The following is a 19,736-nucleotide window of genomic DNA, read 5'->3' on the forward strand; positions in this document are numbered from 1 at the left end:
CTCTAACAGCCACTACCACCTCTAACAGCCACTACCACCTCTAACAGCCACTACCCTACCACCTCTAACAGCCACTACCACCTCTAACAGCCACAACCACCTCTAACAGCCACTACCCTACCAAACAGCCACTACCCTACCACCTCTAACTAGACAGCCACTACCCTACCACCTCTAACAGCCACTACCACCTCTAACAGCCACTACACTACCAAACAGCCACTACCCTACCACCTCTAACTAGACAGCCACTACCCTACCACCTCTAACAGCCACTACCACCTCTAACAGCCACTACCACCTCTAACAGCCACTACCCTACCACCTCTAACTAGACAGCCACTACCCTACCACCTCTAACAGCCACTACCACCTCTAACAGCCACTACACTACCAAACAGCCACTACCCTACCACCTCTAACTAGACAGCCACTACCCTACCACCTCTAACAGCCACTACCGCCTCTAACAGCCACTACCACCTCTAACAGCCACTACCCTACCACCTCTAACAGCCACTACCCTACCACCTCTAACAGCCACTACCACCTCTAACAGCCACTACCCTACCACCTCTAACAGCCACTACCCTACCACCTCTAACAGCCACTACCACCTCTAACAGCCACTACCGCCTCTAACAGCCACTACCACCTCTAACAGCCACTACCCTACCACCTCTAACAGCCACTACCCTACCACCTCTAACAGCCACTACCACCTCTAACAGCCACTACCACCTCTAACAGCCACTACCCTACCACCTCTAACAGCCACTACCACCTCTAACAGCCAATACCACCTCTAACAGCCACTACCCTACCACCTCTAACAGCCACTACCCTACCAAACAGCCACTACCACCTCTAACAGCCACTACCCTACCACCTCTAACAGCCACTACCACCTCTAACAGCCACTACCACCTCTAACAGCCACTACCCTACCACCTCTAACAGCCACTACCCTACCAAACAGCCACTACCACCTCTAACAGCCACTACCCTACCACCTCTAACAGCCACTACCCTACCACCTCTAACAGCCACTACCACCTCTAACAGCCACTACACTACTACCTCTAACAGCCACTACCCTACCACCTCTAACAGCCACTACCGCCTCTAACAGCCACTACCACCTCTAACAGCCACTACCCTACCACCTCTAACAGCCACTACCCTACCACCTCTAACAGCCACTACCCTACCACCTCTAACAGCCACTACCACCTCTAACAGCCACTACCCTACCAAACAGCCACTACCCTACCACCTCTAACAGCCACTACCACCTCTAACAGCCACTACCCTACCAAACAGCCACTACCCTACCACCTCTAACAGCCACTACCACCTCTAACAGCCACTACCCTACCACCTCTAACAGCCACTACCCTACCACCTCTAACAGCCACTACCACCTCTAACAGCCACTACCCTACCACCTCTAACAGCCACTACCCTACCACCTCTAACAGCCACTACCCTACCACCTCTAACAGCCACTACCCTACCACCTCTAACAGCCACTACTCTACCACCTCTAACAGCCACTACCACCTCTAACAGCCACTACACTACTACCTCTAACAGCCACTACCCTACCACCTCTAACAGCCACTACCCTACCAAACAGCCACTACCACCTCTAACAGCCACTACCCTACCACCTCTAACAGCCACTACCCTACCACCTCTAACAGCCACTACCACCTCTAACAGCCACTACACTACTACCTCTAACAGCCACTACCCTACCACCTCTAACAGCCACTACCGCCTCTAACAGCCACTACCACCTCTAACAGCCACTACCCTACCACCTCTAACAGCCACTACCCTACCACCTCTAACAGCCACTACCACCTCTAACAGCCACTACCCTACCAAACAGCCACTACCCTACCACCTCTAACAGCCACTACCACCTCTAACAGCCACTACCCTACCAAACAGCCACTACCCTACCACCTCTAACAGCCACTACCACCTCTAACAGCCACTACCCTACCACCTCTAACAGCCACTACCCTACCACCTCTAACAGCCACTACCACCTCTAACAGCCACTACCCTACCACCTCTAACAGCCACTACCCTACCACCTCTAACAGCCACTACCCTACCACCTCTAACAGCCACTACCCTACCACCTCTAACAGCCACTACTCTACCACCTCTAACAGCCACTACCACCTCTAACAGCCACTACACTACTACCTCTAACAGCCACTACCCTACCACCTCTAACAGCCACTACCACCTCTAACAGCCACTACCACCTCTAACAGCCACTACCCTACCAAACAGCCACTACCCTACCACCTCTAACAGCCACTACCACCTCTAACAGCCACTACCCTACCAAACAGCCACTACCCTACCACCTCTAACAGCCACTACCCTACCACCTCTAACAGCCACTACCACCTCTAACAGCCACTACCACCTCTAACAGCCACTACCCTACCACCTCTAACAGCCACTACCACCTCTAACAGCCACTACCACCTCTAACAGCCACTACCACCTCTAACAGCCACTACCCTACCACCTCTAACAGCCACTACCCTACCACCTCTAACAGCCACTACCGCCTCTAACAGCCACTACCCTACCACCTCTAACAGCCACTACCACCTCTAACAGCCACTACCACCTCTAACAGCCACTACCCTACCACCTCTAACAGCCACTACCACCTCTAACAGCCACTACCACCTCTAACAGCCACTACCACCTCTAACAGCCACTACCCTACCACCTCTAACAGCCACTACCACCTCTAACAGCCACTACCACCTCTAACAGCCACTACCCTACCACCTCTAACAGCCACTACCCTACCACCTCTAACAGCCACTACCCTACCACCTCTAACAGCCACTACCACCTCTAACAGCCACTACCCTACCACCTCTAACAGCCACTACCCTACCACCTCTAACAGCCACTACCACCTCTAACAGCCACTACCACCTCTAACAGCCACTACCCTACCAAACAGCCACTACCCTACCACCTCTAACAGCCACTACCCTACCAGCTCTAACAGCCACTACCACCTCTAACAGCCACTACCACCTCTAACAGCCACTACCCTACCACCTCTAACAGCCACTACCCTACCACCTCTAACAGCCACTACCACCTCTAACAGCCACTACCACCTCTAACAGCCACTACCACCTCTAACAGCCACTACCCTACCACCTCTAACAGCCACTACCACCTCTTACAGCCACTACCACCTCTAACAGCCACTACCCTACCACCTCTAACAGCCACTACCACCTCTAACAGCCACTACCGCCTCTAACAGCCACTACCCTACCACCTCTAACAGCCACTACCACCTCTAACAGCCACTACCACCTCTAACAGCCACTACCCTACCACCTCTAACAGCCACTACCACCTCTAACAGCCACTACCACCTCTAACAGCCACTACCCTACCATCTCTAACTACTCACTCAGTCACGTGCTATGGCACCAAAGTTTACCTGATGAGCATTCCATGCGTCACACCTGGCCACCCCCGCAGGCTGTCCGGCACTGTTCCAGTGGACTTCTCTTGTTAGACACACACCTGGGTCAACAAGGCTGGACACCTGTAGGAACATAGCACCTGTCTTGTTAGTATGGTACCGTATCATGTAAGTCAAAAAGGTGGTGTGTTAAGATGTCTGTATGTTAGTAACAGCGTGAGAGAAAAGATGTGTGGAGGTTTTAACGAACATTTGTGAAAATCATAAAATTTGTTTATGCTGTAGTTATACAGTGGTGCAATATCATAACTCCCTTATAACGAATCTAGTACACAGCGATAAACATGTACAAGTTAACAAACAAATACTTGTAAATAAACCGAACAAACACACACACGCATACACACACTAATAAAACCTGTATACAAATTAACGATAAATTTTAAACCAAACACACATATACACACACCAGCTACAAATGTGCATACTAACCACACACTTACACACACTAACTACACATAATCAAACACCAACCATATAATAACCACATGTGCACACACCAACCACACACCAACCAACACACACCAACCACAAACCAACCATACACCAACCGCACACTAACCACACACGTACTTACCCAACCACATACCAACCACACACCAACTACACACCAACCCCACACCAACCACACACCGACCCCCACACCAACCCCCACACCGACCCCCACACCAGCTCCCACACAGCCCCACACAAACCACACACTAACCCCACACCAACCACACACAAACCATACACCTACAACACACCAACCCTACACCAACCCTACACCAACCCCACACCAACCCCACACCAACCCCACACCAACCCCACACCAACCCCACACCAATCCCACACCAACCCCACACCAATCCCACACCAACCACACACCAACCCCCACACCAACCCCCACACCAACCCCACACCAACCCTACACCAACCCCACACCATCCCTACACCAACCCCACACCAACCCCACACCAACCCCACACCAACCACACACCAACCACACACCAACCCCACACCAACACCACACAAACCCCACACCAACCTCACACCAACCCCACACCAACAACACACCATCCACACACCAACCACACACCAACCACACACCAACCACACACCAACCACACACCAACCACACACCCAACCACACACCAGCCCCACACCAACCACACACTAACCCCACACCAACCCCACACCAACCACACACCAACCACACACCCACCCCCACACCAACCACACACCAAATCCACACCAACTCTACATTAACCACACACCAACCATACACCAACCACACACCAACCACACACCAACCCTACACCAACCCCACACCAACACTACACCAACCCTACACCAACCCCACACCAACCCCACACCAACCCCACACCAACCACACACCAACCACACACCAACCCCACACCAACCCTACACCAACCCCACACCAACCATACACCAACCCTACACCAACCCCACACCAACCCCACACCAACCCCACACCAACCCCACACCAACCCCACACCAACCCCACACCAACCCCACACCAACCCTACATGTACTCACCCAACCACACACCAACCCCACACCAACCACACACCAACCACACACCAACCCCACATGTACTCACCCAACCACTCACCAACCCCACACCAACCCCACACCAACCACACACCAACCACACATGTACTCACCCAACAACACACCAACCACACACCACCACCACACCAACCCCCACACCAACCCCACATGTACTCACCCAACCCGTGGCTGACGTGTTGTACGGGATGTACAGCTCCGGGTACACGACCTTGACGAACCAATCAAAACTCTGGCACTGCAGGCGGTTCCTGAGGTCACGTCTGGCGCTGACGTCACCAATGTCCAACTTGCCCTGAGGGTGACACATGTGACATGTCACGTGATAACCGTAATCTCTACAGTCTGTCCTTTTGTGGAGTTTGGCTGAACAGTTTGGAACTTGGTATTGCACTATTGAATCATCAATCTACCGTATATTTATAACAACCCACCTATCTGTATTTTAACAAAAACTCATTTGCATGTACGATACACCTACACCTATATTCTCAATATCCCACCTACCCTTAAACCAACCTAGCCGCATATAAGACACAATTACCCTATATAACCAACGACTAGAGCCATCTACCCGTATATCTGACACAACGACTCCCATATAAATAACAACCCACGTACCAATATACCTCCAACGACCCACCTAACTGTATATTAGATCAACCTACCATTACACCCCAAAGACCCACCTACCCCTACACCCCCACGACCCACCTACCCCTACACCCCCACAACCTACCTACCCCTACACCCCCACACGACCCACGACCCACCTACCCCTACACTCCAAAGACCCACCTACCACTACACCCCAAAGACCCACCTACCCCTACACCCCAAAGACCCACCTACCACTACACCCCAAAGACCCACCTACCCCTACACCCCAAAGACCCACCTACCCCTACCCCTCAAAGACCCACCTACCCCTACACCCCCACGACCCACCTACCCCTACACCCCAAAGACCCACCTACCCCTACACCCCAAAGACCCACCTACCCCTACACCCCAAAGACCCACCTACCCCTACACCCCAAAGACCCACCTACCACTACACCCCAAAGACCCACCTACCCCTACACCCCAAAGACCCACCTACCACTACACCCCAAAGACCCACCTACCCCTACACCCCTAAGACCCACCTACCCCTACACCCCAAAGACCCACCTACCCCTACACCCCAAAGACCCACCTACCCCTACACCCCAAAGACCCACCTACCCCTACACCCCAAAGACCCACCTACCCCTACACCCCAAAGACCCACCTACCACTACACCCCAAAGACCCACCTACCCCTACACCCCAAAGACCCACCTACCCCTACAACCCAAAGACCCACCTACCCCTACACCCCAACGACCCACCTACCCCTACACCCCAAAGACCCACCTACCACTACACCCCAAAGACCCACCTACCCCTACACCCCAAAGACCCACCTACCCCTACACCCCAAAGACCCACCTACCCCTACACCCCAAAGACCCACCTACCACTACACCCCAAAGACCCACCTACCCCTACACCCCAAAGACCCACCTACCACTACACCCCAAAGACCCACCTACCCCTACACCCCAAAGACCCACCTACCCCTACACCCCAAAGACCCACCTACCCCTACACCCCAAAGACCCACCTACCCCTACACCCCAAAGACCCACCTACCACTACACCCCAAAGACCCACCTACCCCTACACCCCAAAGACCCACCTACCACTACACCCCAAAGACCCACCTACCCCTACACCCCAAAGACCCACCTACCCCTACACCCCAAAGACCCAACTACCCCTACACCCCAAAGACCCACCTACCACTACACCCCAAAAACCCACCTACCCCTACACCCCAAAGACCCACCTACCCCTACACCCCAACGACCCACCTACCGCTACACCCCAAAGACCCACCTACCCCTACACCCCAACGACCCACCTACCCCTACACCCCAAAGACCCACTTACCCCTACATCCCCAATGACCCACCTACCCCCAATGACCCACCTATCACATATACCCTCCCACGACCAACCTACCCCTACACCCCAAAGACCCACTTACCCCTACATCCCCAATGACCCACCTACCCCCAATGACCCACCTATCACATATACCCTCCCACGACCAACCTACCCCTACACCCCAACGACCCACCTACCCCTACACCCCAAAGACCCACTTACCCCTACATCCCCAATGACCCACCTACCCCCAATGACCCACCTATCACATATACCCTCCCACGACCAACCTACCCCTACACCCCAAAGACCCACCTACCCCTACACCCCAAAGACCCACCTACCCCTACACCCCAACGACCCACCTACCCTAATATCACCCAGACGATCCTGATACACCTTCTTATAGTCATCCATCCAGACCTCGGCTATCCTCATACAGTTTCTCTGGAGGGTGAAGGGCTTGTCCCCCCAGGTGTAGGGGAAGGTGGGTCGGTACATGTGACCCACGTGTGAGCAGGGGACGATCTCGATGCTGCCTCCACACATCCACGTCTGCAATGACATTTTTTTTAAATTTTAAAAACCCAAAAAGAATTGTTTTGTATTTTTACAGTATAGGTATACTATTTTTAAAAATCCTATAAAAAGCTGAGTTGTTCTATCTTTGAAAGATGTTAACAGGTACACGTTTTCGTAAAAACTCTAGACGTTAAAAGCTTTGATAAAGACTTTCTAGTTGCGAAAAAATAAATACTTTACTAAAATGGAACATGTTTTCTTGACTGGGGCTCAGGGCATTTTGTAAATTATTTGAGGTAAAGTTCTATGAGAGTCGCACTAAATGTTTTTGTTCAATGAAACTTGAATTGAAATAAAATGCGTGGATGGTTGGGCGTACCATGGATATGCCAGAGCCCATAGCTGGAACTGAAGGTACAGAGTGTGCGACTGTTAATTCAAAAGTATCAAGTGGATAAATTACACCCAACCCTTAGGGGTCATCCATAAATGACGTCACGCTTTTTTGACGATTTTTACCTCCCCCCTACCCTCCGTCACACGTCGTCACAAAAAGCCAGACCCCTCCCCCCTAAAATGACGTCACACCTCAACCTACAACCCCCCCCCCCCCTCAAAATTGCAGTTGAATTCTTTTTAAACATCGATATTTTTTAGCGCAATTTCCATTCTGGAGAATTGCGTTTATTAACTCGTCATTTCTGGGAATGGATGGATGAATGAATGAATGAATGAATGTATGGATGAATGTGTGTCCGGGCTTTAAGTCCTATCTCCTCCTCAACGAAGCAATATCGATGACTAGTTCCAAAAGCAATTATGTTAAGCAAGTTACGAGAATGAGCATAGGCCATAAAAATTCCGGGTTTCTTTCATGTATTTCCCGGAAAAGCCAAAAAACTTCGAAAAAATTCAGTTTTTGGCCAATATCTCGGCAACCAGACCACTTAGCGACTTGAAACATGTACCAATCGATTCCTGCCATAATTTAGAACAATATTGCCGAAGAAAGTTTTCAAAAATATCCTCTCGTTCGGTCACAAATTTTAAAATTACATAAACACCTACAAACCGATCGTTCTTCTAGCTTGAACGCACCCCAGCATTATACGTCAGAGCTATTTTTAGATAACATAAGGAAATTGCGCATAAATGTCACTAGACTTTTTTAATTAACTTGTTTAAAATCTTGTCTAAACTATTACAATTTATTAAAACAGTTCTCTAAAACGCGAAATAACGTCTAAAATTCGTTTTCTAACATTTTTTTTATAATGCAAAAGTGTGACGTCGCAACATCTGAACCCCCCCCCCCCCTTCCCCTCATCACACATCGTCACAAAATTACGGACCCCCCCCCTCCTTCCTACGAGTGGGACGTCATTTATGGATGACCCCTTATGAGTACCTGACACGTGTTAGGAAAAGGAAAAGCGGTTCGGTAAAGCATCGGCCACGCTATCCCATCATATGCCGAAGTCACAGAAACACGTGAACTCTACTTCATCTTCCCCATGTGACCCACGTAAATTAACATTGTGTCGATCTAGAGAACGTCTCTATAACCCTAACTCGTCCTGAAGCTATTTATAGATGAACTCCTATGACCTGACCTTGAACGACAGCTCCTGGTTCTCACAGCCCCAAATGTCAAGGCCAGGGTCGTATCTCCCCAGACGATCAAAATTTGCTTTCGACACCGCGAAACAGCAGCCGAGATGGGTAGGTGACCTGGGTGACAAAATACTGGACTGGTGAGGATAGGTGCTAAAATATTTACTAGAAAAGGTTGGTTCTAAAATATTGGACTGGTGAGGATAGGTGCTAAAATATTGAGCTAGTGAGGATAGGTGCTAAAATACTGGACTGATGAGGATAGGTGCTAAAATACTGGACTGGTGAGGATAGGTGCTAAAATATTGGGCTAGTGATGATTGGTGCTAAAATATTGGGCTAGTGATGATTGGTGCTAAAATATTGGACTGGTGAGGATAGGTGCTAAAATATTGGGCTAGTGAGGATAGGTGCTAAAATATTGGGCTAGTGAGGATAGGTGCTAAAATATTGGGCTGGTGAGGATAGGTGCTAAAAAATTGGGCTAGTGAGGATAGGTGTTAAAATACTGGACTGGTGATGATTGGTGCTAAAATATTGGACTGGTGAGGATAGGTGCTAAAATATTGGGCTAGTGAGGATAGGTGCTAAAATATTGGGCTAGTGAGGATAGGTGCTAAAATATTGGGCTGGTGAGGATAGGTGCTAAAATATTGGGCTAGTGAGGATAGGTGCTAAAATATTGGGCTGGTGAGGATAGGTGCTAAAAAATTGGGCTAGTGAGGATAGGTGTTAAACTACTGGACTGGTGAGGATAGGTGTTAAAATATTGGGCTAGTGAGGATAGGTGTTAAAATACTGGACTGGTGAGGATAGGTGTTAAAATATTGGACTAGTAAGGATAGGTGTTAAAATACTGGACTGGTGAGGATAGGTGTTAAAATATTGGGCTAGTGAGGATAGGTGTTAAAATACTGGACTGGTGAGGATAGGTGTTAAAATATTGGACTGGTGAAGATTGGTGCTAAAATATTGGACTAGTGATGATTGGTGCTAAAATATTGGGCTAGTGAGGATAGGTGCTAAAATATTGGGCTGGTGAGGATAGGTGCTAAAAAATTGGGCTAGTGAGGATAGGTGTTAAAATACTGGACTGGTGAGGATAGGTGTTAAAATATTGGGCTAGTGAGGATAGGTGTTAAAATACTGGACTGGTGAGGATAGGTGTTAAAATATTGGACTGGTGAAGATTGGTGCTAAAATATTGGACTAGTGATGATTGGTGCTAAAATATTTGACTGGTGATGAATGGTGCTAAAATTATAAGCCTTGTGAAGACCGGTGCTATAATATTAGACTAGTGAAGATTGGTGCTTAAATATTAGACTAGTGAGGATTGGTGCTAAAATGATTTCGGATAGTGCAGTTAGGTGCTAAAATATTAGGCTAATGATGATTGGTTCTAAAATATTGGACTAGTGAAGATTGGTGCTCAAATATTAGGCTAGTGATGATTGGTGCTAAAATTATTTGGCCAGTTAAGATTAGTGCTAACAAAAATAAGTCTAGTGAGGATTAGTGCTAAAATATTAAGATATTGAAGTTTGGTGCAAAAATTATTTGGGTTAGTGAAGTGCGATGCTAAAAATATGATTCATCTCACGATAGCTCTTTAAGCTCATACATGTAGCTCTTCATTTAAACATCTGAACTCTAAACTAAACAAGTAACAGTAACACGAAGGTTTACTTTCAAAATAAGCAAAACAAAAGTTTCCATTATATCTGAAATCAAATAAAACTGTATGTGTTCAATGGCGTGAGTGATCAGTGAACTTGAATCAAAGATATGTTTACTTGACGGGGTCGGCTTCTGACATCCTGATCTTGCCGTCCGGGGGTGGGGGAGGGTCTATCCAGCTGTAGTACATGTCGAACTCGAACCCGCCCCTCTGGTGGGGGTTTCTGGCGAACTCATACTGTCAACAAAGGAAGGTTTACAGTAAATCTATGGTTTACAGGCAAAGTTATATTCAAAGTGAGTCTTTACAGTAAATCTATTGTACACAGGCAATTTTTTTTTATTGTCAACAAAGTAGGTCTTTACAGTAAATCTATGATATACAGGCGATTTCATACCGTAAACAAAGAAAGTCTTGACAGTAAATCTACGATTAGCCATGCGAAGTTATACTGTCATCAAAGGAAGTTTTACAGTAAATTAATGTTTCACAGGCGAACTGTCAGCAAAATAAGTCTTTACAGTAAATCTATGGTACACAGATGATCTCAGACTATCAACAAAAAAAAGGCAAAGAACAAATTATACTCTCAACAGACTTTAAAGTACAACGTTTTACTCAACTAAATCCCCGCGTTTGTGATGGGTTTTTGTTTTCGTGAACTCTTACAGCAACAATAAACAAAGTGTTTACAGTACTCAATTATAAAAATATGTTTACAGTACTTAAAGTAAAAATATACTGAGCTCCATTCCTCTAAGTAAGCTATATGTATATGGGTATATCATTTTGTTATATGGTATCATATAGAGTCAGTTTCTTCCAGGCATCTCTTTGTAAACATACAATTTTACTAGTGTCCGCCCCCCCCCCCCAAATGATGAACGCCCCCCCCCCCCCCCGAAAATATCGAGTGCCCCCCCCCCCCCCCCGGAGACAAAAGTCTGGAAGAAACACTGTATAGAGTGGTGGATGTTATAGATCAATGTTATTTGGGCCACTAGATGAGATTTAAATATCCATTAGTTAAGCAGTAGATTATAACTTAAAGGCGTGTCCATGTGTTCACAACGTGTGTACATTCCTTAAAGAAAATTTTGATTTCAATCCTGTCAGAAAGATTTCTAGGCCAAAGATTCAAATTTAAAATTTAAAATTCGAATTTTTTTTCCCAAGTCTTTTATGTTTAGCCTAGAGAAGATATCAACATTATTCTTTAAAAATGTTCGAACGTTCTAGATCAATTACCCCGAGATTTCTTTATTTGTATAACCACAATGGATTTTCCTTTCAGCGGTTTTTAATCCTATCTTCTCGGTAAACCTCCATTGACAGCTAGACGGTCTTAATCCGGTACGCTAATCGTGTGAAGGAAAGTGATACGTGGAAAAAAGTTCACAGAAAGTAAGACACATTAAGTGAGACACGGAAAGTGAGACATAGAAAGTGAGACATAGAAAATGAGACACAGAAAGTGAGACAAAGAGAGTGTGAATACAAAGTGAGACATAGAAAGTGAGACATAGAAAGTGAGACATAGAAAGTGAGACATAGAAAGTGAGACACGGAAAATGAGACACAGAAAGTGAGACACATAAAGTGAGACACATAAAGTGAGACACAAAAAGTGAGACACGGAAAGTGAGACACGGAAAGTGAGACACGGAAAGTGAGACACGGAAAGTGAGACACGGAAAGTGAGACACGGAAAGTGAGACGCATAAAGTAAGACGCATAAAGTGAGACACGGAAAGTGAGACACATAAAGTGAGACACATGAAGTGAGACACATAAAGTGAGACACATAAAGTGATACACATGAAGTGAGACACATAAAGTGAGACATAAAAAAAGGAGATACACATAAGAGGATATACATAATGTGATATACAGAGGGTGATACACAATAGTTGATACACAGAAGGTGATACACAGAATGTGATGCAAAGAGGACAGAAGTTGGTAAGGAGAAATAGGGTTATGTGGATGGAGCTACTATATGGGCATTACATGGGCACTTGACGGCATTAGGTGGGCATGAAAGGGGCATTTGGCGGCCATTAGGTGGGCATTAAAGGGGCATTTAACGTCCAGTACATGGGCACTTGACGGCATTAGGTGGGCATGAAAGGGGCATTTGGCGGCCATTAGGTGGGCATTAAAGGGACATTTAACGTCCAGTACATGGGCACTTGACGGCATTAGGTGGGCATGAAAGGGGCATTTGGCGGCCATTAGGTGGGCATTAAAGGGGCATTTAACGTCCAGTACATGGGCACTTGACGGCCAATACACACGTATAAGAAACGCATCAGGCAATCACTGTACGAACTTAAAAGGGCATTAAAGGGCATTACAGTAGGAAATAAAATTCACACAAAAACCGGATATTTATGATATCGGCGAAGGATGAGCTTAAGTAGGCCATTGAATAAATCATTAGATGGGTTTAGAATCAAGAAGCAGCTGTCAACTTGGTATTGGTGGCATTTTGAAGGGCATAGGACGGGCATTAGAACATCCTTTGACAGCTGGCTAAATGGTTTTGATAGCACTTTGAAGGGCATAGGACGGGCATTGGAACATCATTTGACGGCTGTCCAAATGTTTTTGATAGCAACTGCAAAGACGTGGGAATGGCAATCAAAATCTTTAAACGGACAGCATGGATACTTGAGAGATTAACTAAATCATTTACGATCACGCCAACAGATAAGACAAACAGGATCACGTCAACAGATAAGACAAACAGGATCACGCCAACAGATAAAACAAACAGGATCACGTCAACAGATAAGACAAACAGGATCACGTCAACAGATAAGACAAACAGGATCACGTCAAGAGATAAGACAAACAGGACCACGTCAACAGATAAAACAAACAGGATCACGCCAATAGATAAAACAAACAGGATCACGTCAACAGATAAGACAAACAGGACCACGTCAACAGATAAAACAAACAGGATCACGCCAATAGATAAGACAAACAGGATCACGTCAACAGATAAGACAAACAGGATCACGCCAATAGATAAAACAAACAGGATCACGTCAACAGATAAGACAAACAGGACCACGTCAACAGATAAGACAAACAGGATCACGTCAACAGATAAGACAAACAGGATCACGTCAACAGATAAGACAAACAGGATCACGTCAACAGATAAGACAAACAGGATCACGTCAATAGATAAAACAAACAGGATCACGTCAACAGATAAGATAAACAAGTTCACGCCATGAGCGACATGGTACCTGAAACGTGTCGTAGTTGATCCTATCGGTGTTTGGCACGGCCAGGATTTTGTCGTCGTGTTTGATCCTCTCCAGAAGTGGCTCTAGCCAACCTGGGGGTGTAAATGTTTGGGTCAGCAGACGTCAGTTATATATGTAAGCAGACGTCAATAATTTGGGTCAGCAGACGTCAATCATTTATGTAAGCAGACGTCAATCATTTGGGTCAGCAGACGTCAATCATTTATGTAAGCAGACGTCAATCATTTGTGTTAGCAGACGTCAATCATTTTTTTGACAGACGTCAATCATTTATGTAAGAAGACATCAATCATTTGTGCCAGCAGACGTCAATTACATATGTAAGCAGACGTCAATCGTTTTATTGGCAGACGTCAATCATTTTATTGGCAGACGTCAATCATTTGTGTCAACTGACGTCAATTGTTTTGTTGGCATAGGTCAATCGTTTGTTTTAGCAGACGTCAATCGTTTATTTTAAAGGCGTCAATCATTCATATAAGCAGACGTTTATCTTTTGTGCCAGCAGACGTCAATTTCTGTCAACAGACTTATTAAAGCGTGTCAACAGACTTGAATACGTGTGTAAGCATAAGGACAGATTCTTATCATGTGTATCATTTCGACTTATGTCAACATATATGTGGACATTGAAACTGTACCTGAAATCGAACTATTGGTTCGATTTTAGAAACATCCTGTCAACTGCCTTTTTACAATCTACCTAGTATTATAGTATGGTTTACCGATAGCTTTTCAATAGTTCTATGTATATCAGTAGTCTCAACAATTTAATTATATGTAAGCGTTATATAGAAGTTAAACTTTCAACTTTTAAAGTACGTGTAAGTACTATGTAACCGTTAAAGTTATAACTTTTAAAGTACGTGTAAGTACTGTGTAACGGTGTAATCAGTACCTTTATGGACCTCGCAATGGGCATCTAGAAAGACCGCAACTGATCCAGTGACGTGCTCAAATCCTACAACTCTTGCCTCTATTAGCCCTCTCCTCTCCGGTAGACGAACTAACTTGACTCTTCCACCGAAGATTTTGATGTATTCCTCTAGGGGGGCTCCTAGAAACTCTGTAGGGGGTGGGGGTGGGGGTGGGGGGAGGTGACGTATAATTTTACATGAATCGTTTTATATCTATATATAACTATACAAAAGATTTCAAAATATATTTTAATATTGCTTGTTTCAGATGTTTTAATATCGCTAGTTTTGACTACAGCAGAAGTCTTTTATGGTCAGTTGTTTGCCTGTCTTGGGCAATGAAACCTTAAGATGAGTGCTATACATTTGACCTTAACATTTACCAAGATTTGCTAGATACATATAAGACATTGACTAAGTCAGTGCTGATTTTGGGATTCGAATCCGAAACATCAAAAAATTATATATTTGTGCTGTTACAGTAGTGTAACATTAATTATATTAAGAATAAAAAAAAATTCCCTCAAAAAATGTCGCCGGTTTTGTTTTAATTCGGTGTCTGTATGAAGAGATAATGTGGTCAGCAATATGCCCAGCTGCCCTTATCTGCCCCAGATTCTGCATGTATAATGTGGTCAGCAATATGCCTAGCTGCCCTTATTCTGCCCTAGATTATGCATGTATAATGTGGTCAGCAATATGCCCAGCTGCCCTTATCTGCCCTAGATTCTGCATGTATAATGTGGTCAGCAATATGCCCAGCTGCCCATATCTGCCCTAGATTCTGCATGTATAATGTGGTCAGCAATATGCCCAGCTGCCCTTATCTGCCCTAGATTCTGCATGTATAATGTGGTCAGCAATATGCCCAGCTGCCCATATCTGCCCTAGATTCTGCATGTATAATGTGGTCAGCAATATGCCCAGCTGCCCTTATCTGCCCTAGATACTGCATGTATAATGTGGTCAGCAATATGCCCAGCTGCCCTTATCTGCCATAGATACTGCATGTATAATGTGGTCAGCAATATGCCCTGCTGCCCTTATCTGCCATAGATTCTGCATGTATAATGTGGTCAGCAATATGCCCAGCTGCCCTTATCTGCCCCAGATTCTGCATGTATAATGTGGTCAGCAATATGCCCAGCTGCCCTTATCTGCCCTAGATTCTGCATGTATAATGTGGTCAGCAATATGCCCAGCTGCCCATATCTGCCCTAGATACTGCATGTATAATGTGGTCAGCAATATGCCCAGCTGCCCTTATCTGCCATAGATACTGCATGTATAATGTGGTCAGCAATATGCCCAGCTGCCCTTATCTGCCATAGATACTGCATGTATAATGTGGTCAGCAATATGCCCTGCTGCCCTTATCTGCCATAGATTCTGCATGTATAATGTGGTCAGCAATATGCCCAGCTGCCCTTATCTGCCCTAGATACCCAGGTACTCTACGAAGTTGGGCGGACACAGACGTACTACGGACCAGGAGAGATTCGTGTCAGGTCAGTTTTCCTGAGTTCTAACACTCGACCATGCCTTCCCATAATGTAATATTTATTTTAAATCTCAAAAGGGGATGGAGTAGTCAGATAATAGAGCGTACGATTGCTAACCCAAAACTCACGAGTTTGGGTCCCCAGGTATAAGTCTATAACACGTTCCTAAATTCACTCAGATTTTAAGGGTACCTGACTCACGTCAGGAAAAGTAAAGACGGCTAGGCATAGTGCTAAACCACACTATCCGTTCATATTTAGTGGCCACGGAAACAGATAAACTCTACTTCATCTGCCTCCATGGAGCACTAGATAATTTGGATTGGGAATTAGATTATTATATTTGGGAATTAGACTGTTGGATAGGGAGCTAGATTATAGGATTGGGGATTAGATTATGGGATTGGGAATTAGATTATTGTATTGGGAATTAGATTATTGTATTTGGGAATTAGACTGTTGGATAGGGAGCTAGATTATAGGATTTGAATTAGATTATTGTATTGGGAATTACATTATTGGATTTGGAATTAGATTATTATATTGGGGATGATACATTATATGAGCAGTTGTCTAGAAAACAAAAGATACTCTCACACCTTTATCTGAGCAGTTGTCTAGAAAACAAAACCACCCTCACACCTTTATCTGAAGCAGTTGTCTAGAAAACAAAACCACCCTCACACCTTTATCTGAAGCAGTTGTCTAGAAAACAAAACCACCCTCACACCTTTATCTGAGCAGTTGTCTAGAAACCAAAAGCACCCTCACACCTTTATCTGAACAGTTGTCTAGAAAACAAAACCACCCTCACACCTTTATCTGAACAGTTGTCTAGAAAACAAAACCACCCTCACACCTTTATCTGAAGCAGTTGTCTAGAAAACAAAACCACCCTCACACCTTTATCTGAAGCAGTTGTCTAGAAAACAAAACCACCCTCACACCTTTATCTGAAGCAGTTGTCTAGAAACCAAAAGCACCCTCACACCTTTATCTGAGCAGTTGTCTAGAAACCAAAAGCACCCTCACACCTTTATCTGAGCAGTTGTCTAGAAACCAAAAGCACCCTCACACCTTTATCTGAAGCAGTTGTCTAGAAAACAAAAGATACTCTCACACCTTTATCTGAAGCGTCGTCCACCAGGACAATCTCCGAGATGAGCTCCACAGGACCGGCGTCAAGGATGCTGTAGACAGTCCTCAGCAGGACCGACCAGATCTCGTTGGTGAAGATCAGCACCACCCCAGCTGTAGGTAGCTGGCCCACATCAAAGGTTTTGTTCTTGCACCTGGGGGGGGGGGTCGTTTTTTTCATGATAGATTGTTCGATTCGGGGGGGTCGATTCTTTCATGATAGATTATTCGATTGGGGGGGTTGATTATTTGATGATAGATTATTGGATTGGGGGTGATAGATTGTTTGATGATAGATTATTCGTTTGGGGGGGGTGATCGATTATTTCATGATAGATTATTGGATTGGGGGGGTGATCGATTATTTCATGATAGATTATTGGATTGGGGGGTGATCGATTATTTCATGATAGATTATTGGATTGGGGGGTGATCGATTATTTCATGGTAGATTATTAGATTGGGGGCTGATAGATTATTCGATGCAGTGGCGTAGCGAGGTCGGGTGTCACCCGGTGCGGCATTTAATGGTGTCACCCCCCCCCCCTCAAACTTTCAATTTGCACCCCCCCCCCCATCAAACTACGCCACTGATTCGATGATAGATTATAGGATTGGGGTGATCGATTATTTAATGATAGATTACTCGATTGGCGGGGGTGATAGATTAATCGATGATAGATTATTCGTTTGGGGTGATATATTATTTGTTTGGGGACTGATGGATTATTCGATGATAGATTATTGAATTTGGGGCGATAGATTATTTGATGATAGATTATTAGATTGGACGATAAATTATTGGATTGGGGGCGAAAGATTATTGTATTGGGGATTATTTTATTGTATTTGGGGGTAATAAATTATTGGATTAAGGGGTATATAGAGGTGTATATAGAGACTGGGGTGTTTATAGAGATTAAGGTGTAGAGAGATTGAGGTGTATATATTGATTTAGTGTATATAGAGGTGAGTATAAAGATGTATATATAGATTGCGATGTATATAGATATTGGGGTGTAATTAGTAATTGAGGTATAGAGATTAAGGTGTATATAGAGATTGAGGCCTATATAGAGATTGAGGCATATATAAATACAGATTGAGGTATATATAAGTCTCGAGATTTTATCCAAAAACTTTTTGAAAATGGATTTGTTCTATGTCATCGTATTTACTCACTAAATACACATTTGAATCTGTTTGTATTCTAGTAAGAATTGCATGCTAGTAAACCCACTCTACTAGTTAAAAGACACCATTCCTTACTCACACCTAGTGACATTGTTCAACAAACACAAAAATATCAAATAATCGAAAAATAAAATTTCAATTCGCAAACATTTCAAAATTTTACTGATTCACCCCTTGAGGCATTACAAGTTAGCATACAGACAATTTCTTTGCTGATTTCTCCGATATTTTTGTGAATAAGCTTTTGTGTAGTGCTTTTATATAAGCCGCTTTATTTATAACAAAAGTTGATGGTGAGCTAAGGACCTAGACCGTGCTGTTGCCAGATAAAATCTACTGACTTAATCCGTTGTTTATATAGATTTACAAGTTTTAGATTTACACGTTTAGATTTATAAGTTTTAGATCAACAAGTTTTAGATCAACAAATTTTAGGTTTACACGTTTAGATTTAGAAGTTTTAAATTTACACGTTTTAGATCAACAAGTTTTAGATTTACACGTTTAGATTTATAAGTTTTAAATTTACACGTTTTAGATCAACAAGTTTTAGCTTTACCAGCTTAGATTTATAAGTTTTAGAATTACAATTTATAGTTAAATACAGGTTTTAGATTAACAAGTTTTATACTTCTAAATTTTTTTTATATTCCTGCTCATTCGTGAGATTTGATTTTAGTCGGTGTTGTAGAAAAAATTTCAGATTTTGATAATTGTTAAGTCAAGACTCACCCTCATCTTGTGTGCGATACTCATGCATGTCTACTGTGTTAAGTCAAGACTCAC

The 19,736-nt window shown here is 44.7% G+C and overlaps 1 protein-coding gene across 2 annotated transcripts in view; it reads right to left on the bottom strand.

Moving 5' to 3' along the window:
- Positions 1–19,736, bottom strand: part of LOC131947118 (polypeptide N-acetylgalactosaminyltransferase 5-like) — a 36,334-nt gene that overhangs the window by 5,723 nt on the left and 10,875 nt on the right. For both annotated transcript variants that reach the window (XM_059308225.1, XM_059308224.1), the window contains exons 5-12: positions 17,742–17,911; positions 15,099–15,266; positions 14,180–14,271; positions 11,032–11,153; positions 9,235–9,352; positions 7,469–7,654; positions 5,286–5,420; positions 3,509–3,616 (exon numbers count right to left, since the gene is read on the bottom strand). In XM_059308225.1, coding sequence (XP_059164208.1) covers positions 3,509–3,616; positions 5,286–5,420; positions 7,469–7,654; positions 9,235–9,352; positions 11,032–11,153; positions 14,180–14,271; positions 15,099–15,266; positions 17,742–17,911 — 1,099 coding nt within the window. The remainder of the gene's footprint in view (positions 1–3,508; positions 3,617–5,285; positions 5,421–7,468; positions 7,655–9,234; positions 9,353–11,031; positions 11,154–14,179; positions 14,272–15,098; positions 15,267–17,741; positions 17,912–19,736) is intronic.

The sequence above is a fragment of the Physella acuta genome, unplaced genomic scaffold (genome assembly GCF_028476545.2).
Source record: "Physella acuta isolate Inbredline_101_S28 unplaced genomic scaffold, ASM2847654v3 ptg000583l, whole genome shotgun sequence".
Lineage (NCBI taxonomy): Eukaryota > Metazoa > Mollusca > Gastropoda > Physidae > Physella > Physella acuta.